The 12,986-nt window shown below is 51.1% G+C and overlaps 1 protein-coding gene across 1 annotated transcript in view; it reads right to left on the reverse strand.

Annotated features, from left to right (window-relative positions):
• Positions 1-12,986, reverse strand: part of LOC139583241 (divergent protein kinase domain 2A-like) — a 121,463-nt gene that overhangs the window by 75,428 nt on the left and 33,049 nt on the right. Inside the window, exon 2 of the mRNA XM_071414092.1 lies at positions 2,830-3,710. Coding sequence (XP_071270193.1) covers positions 2,830-3,483 — 654 coding nt within the window. The 5' untranslated portion in view covers positions 3,484-3,710. The remainder of the gene's footprint in view (positions 1-2,829; positions 3,711-12,986) is intronic.

A 12,986-nucleotide genomic window follows, 5' to 3' on the forward strand; every position in this document is an offset into this window, starting at 1 on the left:
GAAGAATGTGCAAAGTAGAAATAGAAATAATGGGGTGCAAAGGAGCAGAATAAATAAATACAGTAGGGGAAGAGGTGTTTGGGCTAAATTATAGATGGGCTATGTACAGATGCAGTGATCTGTGAGCTGCTCTGACAGCTGGTGCTTAAAGCTAGTGAGGGAGATAAGTGTTTCCAGTTTCAGAGATTTTCATAGTTCGTTCCAGTCATTGGCAGCAGAGAACTGGAAGGAGAGGCGACCAAAAGGGGAATTGGTTTTGGGGGTGACATAGGTTATCCATCATTTAGACTAGTTGCTGCCATAGGTTATCCATCATTTAGACTAGTTGCTGCCATAGGTTAGCCATCATTTAGACTAGTTGCTGCCATAGGTTGTCCATCATTTAGACTAGTTGCTGCCATAGGTTATCCATCATTTAGACTAGTTGCTGCCATAGGTTATCCATCATTTAGACTAGTTGCTGCCATAGGTTATCCATCATTTAGACTAGTTGCTGCCATAGGTTATCCATCATTTAGACTAGTTGCTGCCGTAGGTTATCCATCATTTAGACTAGTTGCTGCCGTAGGTTATCCATCATTTAGACTAGTTGCTGCTGTAGGTTATCCATCATTTAGACTAGTTGCTGCCATAGGTTATCCAACTTACCATCTGGTAGTGACCGTCGGGATCAGGTCCTAATGGAGGGTTTGGTTGGTCTTACACCCAGCCCTGCTCTGTTCTTCTCCTGACTGACAGCCCTGTCCCTTCTGTTTCCTGAAGAGCCCCCGAGGGCAGACGGGATTCCTGAAGAGCCCCTGAGGGCAGACGGGATTCCTGCAGAGCCCCCGAGGGCAGACGGGTTTCCTGAAGAGCCCCCGAGGGCAGAAGGGTTTCCTGAAGAGCCCTCGAGGGCAGAAGGGATTCCTGCAGAGCCCCCGAGGGCAGACGGGTTTCATGAAGAGCCCCCGAGGGCAGACGGGATTCCTGCAGAGCCCCCGAGGGGAGAAGGGTTTCCTGCAGAGCCTCCGAGGGCAGAAGGGATTCCTGCAGAGCCCCCGAGGGCAGAAGGGATTCCTGCAGAGCCCCCGAGGGCAGAAGGGTTTCCTGCAGAGCCCCCGAGGGCAGACGGGTTTCCTGAAGAGCCCCCGAGGGCAGACGGGTTTCCTGAAGAGCCCCCGGGGGCAGAAGGGTTTCCTGTAGAGCCCCCCGAGGGCATAAGGGTTTCCTGCAGAGCCCCTGAGGGCAGACGGGTTTCCTGCACCTTTAACACTAGAACCGCCTGGCCTTTCAGCCTATCAGTACCCGCTAGAGAAGCGTCCTCTTTAGCATACGTATCAACCTGCATATCAACCTGCAAGGTGCGCAAGCATAAGCACCAACGCTTGATAAATAGTGCATTAACAATTGTCATTCCTAGTGAAAAATGTAGGCCTAAAGCCAATTTGACATCTTCGGTTAATGATGCGTCACCATCGAATAAATACATGACTGGGCAGGGGCGCAGCAATGGTTGGGCCTGGGAGGGCATAGGCCCACCCACTGGGGAGCCAGACCCAGCCAATCAGAATGAGTTTTCAGATGATTCCAGGGGTGAAGAAAAATTATGTGGAGGTCCTGGGCTGGAGTGGTTAAACGTGGTCTGTGGTTATGAGGCCGGTTGGACGTACTGCCAAATTCTTTAAAAACTACTTTGGTAGCGGCTTATGGTAGATAAATGAACATTATATTCTCTGGCAACAGCTCTGTTGTACATTGCTGCAGTCAGCATGCCAATTGCACGCTCCCTCAAAACTTATGTGACATTGTGTTGTGTGACAAACCTGCACATTTTAGAGTGGCCTTTTATTGTCCCCAGCACAAGGTGTATCTGTGTAATGATCATGCTGTTTAATCTAAATCTTGATTATGCCACACCTGTCAGGTGGATGGATTATCTTGGCAAAGGAGAAATGCTCACTAACAGGGATGTACACATATTTCTACACAAAATTTGAGAGAAATAAGAAAACAGTACAAATAAATAAAAACCCTTGAATGAGTAGGTGTTCACATTTTTGACTGGTACTATATAAAAAAAATAAAACATTTTAAAAAATTGTTTCAACGGTATTGAAGGTATTGAAAAACCTTCTCGTGGCGTTTTCCAAATAACCCAGTATACGGTATACCGCCCAAGCCTAGTTCATACAATACCCCAGTATACGGTTTACCGCCCAAGCCTAGTTCATACAATACCCCAGTATACGGTATACCGCCCAAGCCTAGTTCATACAATACCCCAGTATACAGTATGTACGGTATACCGCCCAAGCCTAGTTCATACAATACCCCAGTATACGGTATACCGCCCAAGCCTAGTTCATACAATACCCCAGTATACAGTATGTACGGTATACCGCCCAAGCCTAGTTCATACAATACCCCAGTATACAGTATGTACGGTATACCGCCCAAGCCTAGTTCATACAATATACCGCCCAAGCCTAGTTCATACAATACCCCAGTATACGGTTTACTGCCCAAGCCTAGTTTATACAATACCCCAGTATACGGTATGTACGGTATACCGCCCAAGCCTAGTTAATACACGTATATTTTTAAGTTGAACATTCTGGTGAAATTCTCACACTGTAGAGCTCTGGGCAGAAAGGGTCAAATAGGCCTAACAGTATAATTGGCACCTGACTTCGACAGGTTTCTCTAAAACATGTCAGCAGTCTTGACACTGCATCTCACTCAGAAGGTAATAACCAATAGGAAACAACGAAGACACCTTGACCATTTAAATACAGTAACATAGAGGAAACACTAGAAGAGGGCAGGGTATTAAAAGGCTTTAGGTCCTACCTGTAGTACGAGGGGCTCAGGGTTGAAGGCCAGGGTCATCAGTAGCTGCATCCTCTCTGTGTCCTTCAGGTTCTTCAGCAGGAAGCTGCCAGAGTCTTTGGTCTCGGCATAGCGCCGCACCACCCTGTCCAGCAGCCTCTGGGAGGGGCAGTGCACCAGGTCAGACCAGCCCTCTACCACCTCAGGGGTCAGAAGCCTCACGTCACCGTTCAGCCTGGCGAACTCCGTCTTGTATATGGCCTGGATGAGGTCGCAGCGCGGACGGCCAGTAGCTCTCTTACAGATCTTCTGGTCAATGTCGGCCAGCTCCTGGTTGGACCCCAGGCGTTTGAGCACCACGCGCCTCGTCCCCTCCCGCGGCTCTCCGTACTGGGCGAAATACACGTTCTTGACGTTGAAGACATCCAGGAAGCGCAGGCGGCCCCAGGTCTCGAAGGACACCTGGCCGTTCATGAACTTCCTGCACCAGCTGGTGCCGAAGCAGGCGGGACACTTGTTGAGGTTGATGAAGCGGCGGTCCGTCAGCTCGTTCTTCTGGAAGGAGGCGAACAGGTTGTGGGTGTTCATCAGGAGGATAACAAACAGACCGACCACCAGTAGAAGCTTCAGACAACGGTAGAGACGACCCAGCTTCAGAGGCAGGAAACGCAGCATGGTGGGGCAGGATGGAAAGTTTAGGGGTTAGGGGAACTGTTGAGAGTATTGTCGGGACAGGGGACGGGGGGGCGATCCAAGCCTCACAGCCTCTCTGTCATGTTTCACTGGGGCATCAGAGGGCCTGGTAGGGGTGAGGCTGGCACAGTAGCCCCATGCCAAGCTCTGGCACAGGCCGGTGAGTCATGTTCTCCCCGTCTGTGTCTGTTGAACCTCGACCGGTGAGCCTGCAACCAAGCAGAGAGAGACAAGAGAGAGAGACAAGAGAGAGAGACAAGAGAGGAGAACATTACACAAGATGCCAGCGAAATACAAAAAGGATACATTTCACAACAGTTGTGCCATATGTCTCTTTTGGTTCATGATAACCTCATCTCTGGGCTTCCAACTTACACCTCTTAAAACAAGGAGTGAATTTGTGGCATTTGAAATTGTTTCACAAATGGGAATCGCCCAAGACATTTGAGAGAATTATTACCTTCTATACAGAAACGAGATGGACCAGGGGAGGGGCTTGGTGACAGGGGGAGGGGCTTGGTGGAGGGGGGGGGGAGGCTTGGTGGGAGGGGCATGGGGAGGGGCTTGGTGTATGTATTAATAGGAAGGCCAACCCCATAGCGCGTGGGCTAGTCACTAGCGCGTGGGCTAATCACTAGCGCGTGGGCTAATCACTAGCGCGTGGGATATTGTTAATGAGACCAGTGTTCATTTTCTATAATGCCAGCTACAGGAAGTTGGTCATCATTAGTTCTGGTTACATTTGGAACAAACGGCATTTTCAGACTTGAAACGCAGATCAGTGATTATTACAAAAAAAACAGGTTAAACTATTTTGATAGAATAATTTAATTATTAGTGGGTCTGATGGTTGTGGAAGGTTTATATTTATCTTAGGTATAGTTTCACAAGCTTTGAATTCATTAGATTATAGCTGACTGCTTGAAATGCAGTGTATTTGACCTTTACAAATTGTACAACAAAGCTTATTTAGAGAAATATATATTGTGAATCAACCAAAAAGTTTGACAATAATGTAGATATTTTTTGTCCATATTAACCAGTCCTATGTACAGGTCCCCGTTTTCTCTGTATCATCATTCAATTCACAAGGCTACAGATCCTCGGAAGACTCCAGCTGACATTCACCGTCTCCCTGACAACAGATAATATAGTACATCTCGATGTTGATTGTCCAGCTGTGGCGGCATCCATCCCTTTAACTTCTGCGAGAAAAAAAAGTTCTGTAACACTAAACGGTATAGGAGCACCGATCTCTCTCTGCGTATTCCTCCAAAGCTCAGCTGTCCTGAGTCTGCACAACTCTACCAGGACCTAGGATCAAGAGAGACACTTAAGTGTTTTAGTACTATATCTCTTGACACAATGATGAAAATAATCATGGCCTCTAAACCTTCAAGCTGCATACTGGATCCTATTCCAACTAAACTACTGAAAGAGCTGCTTCATGTGCTTGGCCCTCCTATGTTGAACATAATAAACGGCTCTCTATCCACCGGATGTGTACCAAACTCACTAAAAGTGGCAGTAATAAAGGCTCTCTTGAAAAAGCCAAACCTTGACCCAGAAAATATAAAAAACTATCGGCCTATATCGAATCTTCCATTCCTCTCAAAAAAAATTGAAAAAGCTGTTGCGCAGCAACTCACTGCCTTCCTGAAGACAAAACAATGTATAAGAAAAGCTTCAGTCTGGTTTTAGACCCCATCATAGCACTGAGACTGCACTTGTGAAGGTGGTAAATTACCTTTTAATGGCGTCAGACCGAGGCTCTGGATCTGTCCTCGTGCTCCTAGACCTTAGTGCTGCCTTTGATACCATCGATCACCACATTCTTTTGGAGAGATTGGAAACCCAAATTGGTCTACACGGACAAGTTCTGGCCTGGTTTAGATCTTATCTGTCGGAAAGATATCAGTTTGTCTTTGTGAATGGTTTGTCCTCTGACAAATCAACTGTACATTTCGGTGTTCCTCAAGGTTCCGTTTTGGGACCACTATTGTTTTCACTATATATTTTACCTCTTGGAGATGTTATTCGAAAACATAATGTTAACTTTCACTGCTATGCGGATGACACACAGCTGTACATTTCAATGAAACATGGTGAAGCCCCAAAATTGCCCTCGCTGGAAGCCTGTGTTTCAGACATAAGGACGTGGATGGCTGCAAACTTTCTACTTTTAAACTCGGACAAAACAGAGATGCTTGTTCTAGGTCCCAAGAAACAAAGAGATCTTCTGTTGAATCTGACAATTAATCTTGATGGTTGTAAAGTCGTCTCAAATAAAACTGTGAAGGACCTCGGTGTTACTCTGGACCCTGATCTCTCTTTTGACGAACATATCAAGATGGTTTCAAGGACAGCTTTTTTCCATCTACGTAACATTGCAAAAATCAGAAACATTCTGTCCAAATATGATGCAGAAAAATGTATCCATGCTTTTGTTACTTCTAGGTTAGACTACTGCAATGCTCTACTTTCCGGCTACCCGGATAAAGCACTAAATAAACTTCAGTTAGTGCTAAATACGGCTGCTAGAATCCTGACTAAAACCAAAAAATTGTATCATATTACTCCAGTGCTAGCCTCCCTACACTGGCTTCCTGTTAAGGCAAGGGCTGATTTCAAGGTTTTACTGCTAACCTACAGAGCATTACTTGGGCTTGCTCCTACCTATCTTTCCGATTTGGTCCTGCCGTACATACCTACACATACGCTACGGCCACAAGACGCAGGCCTCCTAATTGTCCCTAGAATTTCTAAGCAAACAGCTGGAGGCAGGGCTTTCTCCTAAAGAGCTCCATTTTTATGGAATGGTCTGCCTACCCATGTGAGAGACGCAGACTCTGTCTCAACCTTTAAGTCTTTACTGAAGACTCATCTCTTCAGTAGGTCATATGATTGAGTGTAGTCTGGCCCAGGAGTGTGAAAGTGAACGGAAAGGCTCTGGAGCAACGAACCGCCCTTGCTGTCTCTGCCTGGCCGGTTCCCCTCTCTCCACTGGGATTCTCTGCCTCTAACCCTATTACAGGGGCTAAGTCACTGGCTTACTGGTGCTCTTCCGTGCCGTCCCTAGGAGGGGTGCGTCACTTGAGTGGGTTGAGTCGCTGACGTGATCTTCCTGTCTGGGTTGGCACCCCCCCTTGGGTTGTGCCGTGGCGGAGATCTTTGTGGGCTATACTCGGCCTTGTCTCAGGATGGAAAATTGGTGGTTGAAGATATCCCTCTGGTGGTGTGGGGGCTGTGCTTTGGCAATGTGGGTGGGGTTATATCCTGCCTGTTTGGCTCTGTTCGGGGGTATCATCGGATGGGGCCAGTGTCTCCCGACCCCTCCTGTCTCAGCCTCCAGTGTTTATGCTGCAGTAGTTTGTGTCGGGGGGCTAGGGTCAGTTTGTTATATCTGGAGTACCTCTCCTGTCTTATCCGGTGTCCTGTGTGAATTTAAGTATGCTCTCTCTAATTCTCTCTTTCTTTCTCTCTCTCGGATGACCTGAGCCCTAGGACCATGCCTCAGTACTACCTGGCATGATGACTCCTTGCTGTCCCCAGTCCACCTGGCCGTGCTGCTGCTCCAGTTTCAACTGTTCTGCCCGCGGCTATGGAACCTTGACCTGTTCACCGGACGTGCTACCTGTCCCAGACCCGCTGTTTGTCAACTCTCTAGAGACAGCAGGAGCGGTAGAGATACTCTTAATGATCGGCTATGAAAAACCAACTGACATTTACTCCTGAGGTGCTGACTTGCTGCACCCTCGACAACTACTGTGATTATTATTATTTGACCATGCTGGTCATTTATGAACATTTGAACATCTTGGCCATGTTCTGTTATAATCTCCACCCGGCACAGCCAGAAGAGGACTGGCCACCCCTCATAGCCTGGTTCCTCTCTAGGTTTCTTCCTATGTTTGGGCCTTTCTAGGGAGTTTTTCCTAGCCACCGTGCTTCTACACCTGCATTGCTTGCTGTTTGGGGTTTTAGGCTGGGTTTCTGTACAGCACTTTGAGATATCAGCTGATGTAAGAACGACTATATAAATACATTTCATTTGATAGAGACACGTGGCAGCAGAGCAGTAGCCCCTGACCTGGGTTGTTGATAGAGACACGTGGCAGCAGAGCAGTAGCTCCTGACCTGGGTTGTTGATAGAGACACGTGGCAGCAGAGCAGTAGCTCCTGACCTGGGTTGTTGATAGAGACACGTGGCAGCAGAGCAGTAGCTGCCGACCTGGGTTGTTGATAGAGACACGTGGCAGCAGAGCAGTAGCTGCCGACCTGGGTTGTTGATAGAGACACGTGGCAGCAGAGCAGTAGCTGCCGACCTGGGTTGTTGATAGAGACACGTGGCAGCAGAGCAGTAGCTCCTGATCTGGGTTGTTGATAGAGACACGTGGCAGCAGAGCAGTAGCTCCTGACCTGGGTTGTTGATAGAGACACGTGGCAGCAGAGCAGTAGCTCCTGACCTGGGTTGTTGATAGAGACACGTGGCAGCAGAGCAGTAGCTCCTGACCTGGGTTGTTGATAGAGACACGTGGCAGCAGAGCAGTAGCTCCTGACCTGGGTTGTTGATAGAGACACGTGGCAGCAGAGCAGTAGCTCCTGACCTGGGTTGTTGATAGAGACACGTGGCAGCAGCGCAGTAGCTCCTGACCTGGGTTGTTGATAGAGACACGTGGCAGCAGAGCAGTAGCTCCTGACCTGGGTTGTTGATAGAGACACGTGGCAGCAGAGCAGTAGCTCCTGACCTGGGTTGTTGATAGAGACACGTGGCAGCAGAGCAGTAGCTCCTGACCTGGGTTGTTGATAGAGACACGTGGCAGCAGAGCAGTAGCTCCTGACCTGGGTTGTTGATAGAGACACGTGGCAGCAGAGCAGTAGCCCCTGACCTGGGTTGTTGATAGAGACACGTGGCAGCAGAGCAGTAGCCCCTGACCTGGGTTGTTGATAGAGACACGTGGCAGCAGAGCAGTAGCCCCTGACCTGGGTTGTTGATAGAGACACGTGGCAGCAGAGCAGTAGCTGCCGACCTGGGTTGTTGATAGAGACACGTGGCAGCAGAGCAGTAGCTGCCGACCTGGGTTGTTGATAGAGACACGTGGCAGCAGAGCAGTAGCTCCTGACCTGGGTTGTTGATAGAGACACGTGGCAGCAGAGCAGTAGCTCCTGACCTGGGTTGTTGATAGAGACACGTGGCAGCAGAGCAGTAGCTCCTGACCTGGGTTGTTGATAGAGACACGTGGCAGCAGAGCAGTAGCTCCTGACCTGGGTTGTTGATAGAGACACGTGGCAGCAGAGCAGTAGCTCCCGACCTGGGTTGTTGATAGAGACACGTGGCAGCAGAGCAGTAGCTCCTGACCTGGGTTGTTGATAGAGACACGTGGCAGCAGAGCAGTAGCTCCTGACCTGGGTTGTTGATAGAGACACGTGGCAGCAGAGCAGTAGCTCCTGACCTGGGTTGTTGATAGAGACACGTGGCAGCAGAGCAGTAGCCCCTGACCTGGGTTGTTGATAGAGACACGTGGCAGCAGAGCAGTAGCTCCTGACCTGGGTTGTTGATAGAGACACGTGGCAGCAGAGCAGTAGCTCCTGACCTGGGTTGTTGATAGAGACACGTGGCAGCAGAGCAGTAGCCCCTGACCTGGGTTGTTGATAGAGACACGTGGCAGCAGAGCAGTAGCTCCTGACCTGGGTTGTTGATAGAGACACGTGGCAGCAGAGCAGTAGCTCCTGACCTGGGTTGTTGATAGAGACACGTGGCAGCAGAGCAGTAGCTCCTGACCTGGGTTGTTGATAGAGACACGTGGCAGCAGAGCAGTAGCTCCTGACCTGGGTTGTTGATAGAGACACGTGGCAGCAGAGCAGTAGCTCCTGACCTGGGTTGTTGATAGAGACACGTGGCAGCAGAGCAGTAGCTGCCGACCTGGGTTGTTGATAGAGACACGTGGCAGCAGAGCAGTAGCTCCTGACCTGGGTTGTTGATAGAGACACGTGGCAGCAGAGCAGTAGCTCCCGATCTGGGTTGTTGATAGAGACACGTGGCAGCAGAGCAGTAGCTGCCGATCTGCTCAATAGCAATACTGGAAGACTGATGAAGTGTCTTTGTTAAATTCACAATGGCTTTGACCATGAAAATTGCCCATTCTCAATTAGAGCTCATTAAGACATGGCTATTAGGGCCGCTGCTAACTTGAGGAGGGAACAGCTAACGAGCAGGAGAAGAGTTAGCAGCTAGTGCGATTAATGCGTGTCGACGACCTCCGTACGTGCTCGTCGACACGGCAAGAGACGGGAAGTGACACGGGACTGGGAGCAGCGAAGAGAGCAGACACACACAGGACGCCACACCTCTCTGTCTGCTTACTGCAGCAGCAGCAGCAGGGTCCAGCCCCCATTACTTTACTGCAATGCTATGTAAAGGAGCCTGCCAAGCTGAGGCATTCACCCTGCAGCACTTCTCCTCCTCAACCCACATTCCATCAGACTAGCTAAAAAGACATTAGAATTACTGATTAGAGAAATTATGCACCCGTCTAGCATCACCGCTTTTCCTGTCCTTTGCTCCACGTAAAAATAAATCTGGTTATCTCGACACAGAGAAAAAGGCTCCTGCGGAATTTCTCATTTGCCAGTTCTATTCGAAATTACATTTCATTGAGCAGACTAATTGGCAGAATGTAAATCCATTCCAAGGTGCACATGAGATCACGTGGAACCATTGCCTTAAGCACGCTACACAGAACTATTCATATTTTGGGCATTTCCATATTACCATCTGCCTAAATATGAACAGGGGGGGGGAAACACTCCAGCGATTTAATACTGTCTGAACATTTTATTAAATTCAACAACAAAAAAGCCTCATATCGAAACTTTGCATTCGTATTCCGCAGACACAGGGACGGGGGGGAGGAGAAGATTGTAAGAGAGAGGGTAAGTAGATTGGGAGAGAGAGGGAGAAAGGGAACGAGAGCAAGAGCAAGAGAGATAGCACACGAACACAAGAGGTAAAAACTGATGTCGATAAGAAGCCTCAAAAAAGGGACGGCTTCCTGGCTGCCTTGTATAACAGAGAGTGTGAGTGGAGACGCCGGCCGCGGTGGAGACGGTTGAACATCTCCAGCATGATATAATCTCTATTCAAGTAACATTTAGCATGTGGCACAGAGCTCCACGAGGCACAAAGGCATCCAGAGACCAGGCCCACCTCAGGAGGGGATATCAGAGACCAGGCCCACCTCAGGAGGGGATATCAGAGACCAGGCCCACCTCAGGAGGGGATATCAGAGACCAGGCCCACCTCAGGAGGGGATATCAGAGACCAGGCCCACCTCAGGAGGGGATATCAGAGACCAGGCCCACCTCAGGAGGGGATACCAGAGACCAGGCCCACCTCAGGAGGGGATATCAGAGACCAGGCCCACCTCAGGAGGGGATACCAGAGACCAGGCCCACCTCAGGAGGGAATACCAGAGACCAGGCCCACCTCAGGAGGGGATACCAGAGACCAGGCCCACCTCAGGAGGGGATATCAGAGACCAGGCCCACATCAGGAGGGGATATCAGAGACCAGGCCCACCTCAGGAGGGGTTATCAGAGACCAGGCCCACCTCAGGAGGGGATATCAGAGACCAGGCCCACCTCAGGAGGGGATATCAGAGACCAGGCCCACATCAGGAGGGGATACCAGAGACCAGGCCCACCTCAGGAGGGAATACCAGAGACCAGGCCCACCTCAGGAGGGGATACCAGAGACCAGGCCCACCTCAGGAGGGGATATCAGAGACCAGGCCCACATCAGGAGGGGATATCAGAGACCAGGCCCACCTCAGGAGGGGTTATCAGAGACCAGGCCCACCTCAGGAGGGGATATCAGAGACCAGGCCCACCTCAGGAGGGGATATCAGAGACCAGGCCCACCTCAGGAGGGGATACCAGAGACCAGGCCCACCTCAGGAGGGGATATCAGAGACCAGGCCCACCTCAGGAGTGGATACCAGAGACCAGGCCCACCTCAGGAGGGGATACCAAAGACCAGGCCCACATCAGGAGGGGATATCAGAGTTCAGGCCCACCTCAGGAGGGGATATCAGAGACCAGGCCCACATCAGGAGGGGATATCAGAGACCAGGCCCACATCAGGAGGGGATATCAGAGTTCAGGCCCACATCAGGGGGGATACCAGAGACCAGGAACACCTCAGGAGGGGATATCAGAGACCAGGCCCACATCAGGAGGGGATATCAGAGTTCAGGCCCACATCAGGGGGGATATCAGAGTTCAGGCCCACATCAGGGGGGATACCAGAGACCAGGCCCACCTCAGGAGGGGATATCAGAGACCAGGCCCACCTCAGGAGGGGATATCAGAGACCAGGCCCACCTCAGGAGGGGATATCAGAGACCAGGCCCACCTCAGGAGGGGATACCAGAGACCAGGCCCACCTCAGGAGGGGATATCAGAGACCAGGCCCACATCAGGAGGGGATATCAGAGTTCAGGCCCACATCAGGAGGGGATATCAGAGACCAGGCCCACATCAGGAGGGGATATCAGAGTTCAGGCCCACATCAGGAGGGGATACCAGAGACCAGGCCCACATCAGGAGGGGATATCAGAGACCAGGCCCACATCAGGAGGGGATATCAGAGTTCAGGCCCACATCAGGGGGGATATCAGAGTTCAGGCCCACATCAGGGGGGATACCAGAGACCAGGCCCACCTCAGGAGGGGATATCAGAGACCAGGCCCACATCAGAAGGGGATATCAGAGTTCAGGCCCACATCAGGGGGGATATCAGAGTTCAGGCCCACATCAGGAGGGGATACCAGAGACCAGGCCCACATCAGGAGGGGATACCAGAGTTCAGGCCCATATCAGGAGGGGATATCAGAGTTCAGGCCCACATCAGGAGGGGATATATGAGACCAGGCCCACATCAGGAGGGGATATCAGAGTTCAGGCCCACATCAGGAGGGGATATCAGAGTTCAGGCCCACATCAGGGGGGTATATCAGAGTTCAGGCCCACATCAGGAGGGGATATCAGAGTTCAGAGACCAGGGCCAGCCAACCGGACAGAGACCAGGGCCGGCCAGCCGGACAGAGACCAGGGCCGGCAAGCCAGCCAGAGACCGGGGCCAGCCAGCCAGAGACCGGGGCCAGCCAGCCAGAGACCGGGGCCAGCCAGCCAGAGACCGGGGCCAACCGGACAGACCAGGGCCAGCCAGCCAGAGACCGGGGCCAGCCGGCCAGCCAGCCAGAGACCGGGGCCAGCCAGCCAGAGACCGAGGCCAGCCGGCCAGCCAACCAGACAGACCAGGGCCAGCAGGCCAGCGACCAGGGCCAACCAGACAGACCAGGGCCAGCAGGCCAGCGACCAGGGCCAACCAGACAGACCAGGGCCAGCAGGCCAGCGACCAGGGCTAAGAGGGAGAAGGGCTAACATCTAACCTCTGGCTAGCTAGCTACGATTTGGTTTGGCTA

The sequence above is a fragment of the Salvelinus alpinus genome, chromosome 8, assembly GCF_045679555.1.
Source record: "Salvelinus alpinus chromosome 8, SLU_Salpinus.1, whole genome shotgun sequence".
Lineage (NCBI taxonomy): Eukaryota > Metazoa > Chordata > Actinopteri > Salmoniformes > Salmonidae > Salvelinus > Salvelinus alpinus.